Source organism: Carya illinoinensis, chromosome 4 (genome assembly GCF_018687715.1).
Source record: "Carya illinoinensis cultivar Pawnee chromosome 4, C.illinoinensisPawnee_v1, whole genome shotgun sequence".
Lineage (NCBI taxonomy): Eukaryota > Viridiplantae > Streptophyta > Magnoliopsida > Fagales > Juglandaceae > Carya > Carya illinoinensis.
This window is the reverse complement of record NC_056755.1, coordinates 5,019,587-5,022,115: the sequence shown is the minus strand read 5'-3', so window position 1 is coordinate 5,022,115 and position 2,529 is coordinate 5,019,587. Positions and strand designations below refer to the sequence as shown.

Here is a 2,529-nt window from a genome sequence, read left to right as displayed (position 1 = left end):
ATAATAAATATTTAAAAATACTCCACCATCCGAATGCTCTCACCTTCCCTGTCTGTCTTCTCTTTTCAGACGTCTCTACAGCATTTTTTGTTTTTGTTTTTTTATTTTTTTTTATTTTTAAAAAAGCCGTCCCTACAGCATTGATTGATGGTGTATCCATCACGACGGAACACTCTTTTACTCTCACACAAAAATCTGGGCCACCCCAGATCATTGAAGTCGAAAGTTTTTAAGATAGGAAAAATAAAAATTTTGAGATTTTTTTGATAGTGTACGTAGTAAAAGTACTTAGCAAATGCTAGCACGGATTTTACTATATGAGAGTAATTAAGATATTTTCAAATTAAAAGGGGGAAAAAAATCTTATTCATCCTATATCGTGGTATATCCCTCTTATACCGTGGTCGATAGTTATTTTTTAGACATGATTTCATCTTATAGAAAAGTTGCTACATAATGACATGATAAGTAAAATAACTTACTTTTTAAGTAATTTCAGACCATTGATAATGGCCTAATCAAATATTAATAAAAGTCTAAAATTTAACTAAATATGAAAAAAACTAATACATTGGACTAGTCAAACATCAAAAGCTCATAACTCGAGCTGCAGTAAATCTTGACCCTTCTCCATACACGACGAGTTACTGTTTATGATGGATAAATATATTTTAAAGTTTTACTATATATAAACACAATTACGTATTAATCTGTATATCAATATTGATTTTTTTATATTTAAAATTTAAATTAACACTGTTTTTAATAAAATATACTTTTTGAGTAATCATATTGCACCATTGTAATAACAACTATATTTTTCCTATATTTTATTATTTCATCGATCTCCTGCTATCTCTTTCTCTCGTTTTTCTTTTTTTCTCTTTTTTTAACCTGCAAGCAACCTGCGCTCTTCTCTCCCTTGCTCTTCTTCAATCTACAAGCTTTCCCGTTCATCCCTCTTATCTCCGTCGGTCGTCTTCTTCCACATCTTCTTCCCGGCCAAACGGTAAGTCTCCTTCTTGCTCTTCTAGATCCTCTTCTTTGTTCGTTTTGCTCTGACTCTCTCATCTCACTCCTCTCATTTTTTGATTTGATTATGATGCACTCTCATTTTTCTCCTTTTCTTTTCAATAAGCGATTAAATGGAGTCGTCGTCGTGGTTCTGCGACTCTCACAATGGCTTCTATCAAAAATCCTTAGCGACATGACCGAGCTTCGCAAGATCCATCCTTCCTCTCTGTATGTAGTTGCTCTTCCATTTTTCCTTCTTGGATACACACATTAAAATTCAAACTGATCAAGATACTCTACATTTCCTTGCAAATTAGCACCTATAGACTTTGGATGAGGCCCCTCAATCATGATATTCCCTTGTGTGCCATGTGCTAGTAGGTTTATTCTTTCCAAATTAACTCTCGAGTGCTTTTATCTTTTCTTGGTCAGAATCTCTTGAAGTCTATAATGCTTCAGGAGTTCAATTGAAGAAAGCAGAGCATTTTAATTAATTTCTATGTACTTCTGGAACATATTATATAAATGCATGTAGAGAAATTTTGGTGCAGAAAGTACGAGGTCAACAACTTTTCACAATTATGGTGCAGAAATTCTGATTCATAGGCTAATGAACAATTAAGTTTTTGAAAAGAGGATTTCTTTTGTTTTCCAGCAGTAATTCATGGATTAGAATTTAGAATTAATTCGCATCTTGACTTATCATGAGTATTTGAGCAAGTAAATATTGTTGTAAGTATTGATTGGCATAAAATTATTGGAAACAAAATTTCTGCCGAGCACTTGTTGCTACTATATTAATGTAGTCGATTATAAAATTGTAAACTTAAGAAGTGGAGGATCTAAAAGCCCTTCCTATTGCAAGTTTCATGATTTTGTGTATGGCATTTTTCCTCTGACCCAGAATCAGTGATTGAATTTAGCAAGTCTATGTACTGGATATTGGATGTGAAAACTATGCTTATTTCTCTTTGCCATCGTTGTTTACAGACGTGGCTGCGGGTCTCGATCGCAACAATCCCACACAGTTAGCCAAGTTGTTGTGGGTGCTGTCTTGGGATCCATCTTCTGTATTTTGTGGTTATGGTCTTTTGATGCTTTTGTTCTACAAGCATTTGATTCTAGTTTATGGGTTCGAATGGTTGTTGTTCTGGGAGCTGCTGGGTTTTGCCTAAGATTTCTTGTACATGTAGTTCGCAATTGGTTTCGGGATAAGGAAGAATTCTCTAATTATAATGAAATTATTAATTAATATATGAAAGTATATTTGTAAAATATATATAAAAAAAATTGTCAAATATTATTAAAATATATTATATTATATTATTATTTTAATTTTAAGATTGCTAGTCCAACGTGGATTCACCTAGTCAAAAGTTGAGATTTTAGCTAAACTTTAGACTTAGCAATAGCTAGATCATTGCCAATACTCTCACAAGTCAATCATTTAGGCTTTGTTTGGATAGTGAAAATATTTCATCATTACAATTTTTTTAAATTTTCAGATAAAATATA

The 2,529-nt window shown here is 32.5% G+C and overlaps 1 protein-coding gene across 1 annotated transcript; it reads left to right on the top strand.

Annotated features, from left to right (window-relative positions):
• The first annotated feature begins 839 nt into the window (after window positions 1-839).
• LOC122307776 (lipid phosphate phosphatase epsilon 1, chloroplastic-like) lies at window positions 840-2,275 on the top strand. Its single transcript, XM_043120866.1, has 2 exons — window positions 840-1,242; window positions 2,005-2,275. The coding sequence occupies exons 1-2, from the start codon at window positions 1,100-1,102 to the stop codon at window positions 2,264-2,266; spliced, it is 405 nt and encodes a 134-aa protein (XP_042976800.1). The 5' UTR covers window positions 840-1,099; the 3' UTR covers window positions 2,267-2,275.
• The last annotated feature ends 254 nt before the right edge of the window (window positions 2,276-2,529 follow it).

What these genes read in the sequence shown, in the direction of transcription:
- LOC122307776 (XM_043120866.1), top strand. Translation starts at nt 1,100, where the DNA reads ATGATGCACTCTCATTTTTCTCCTTTTCTTTTCAATAAGCGATTAAAT. An exon ending in AAGATCCATCCTTCCTCTCT is followed by an intron (nt 1,243 to 2,004) that starts GTATGTAGTTGC and finishes CGTTGTTTACAG; the next exon opens with ACGTGGCTGCGGGTCTCGAT.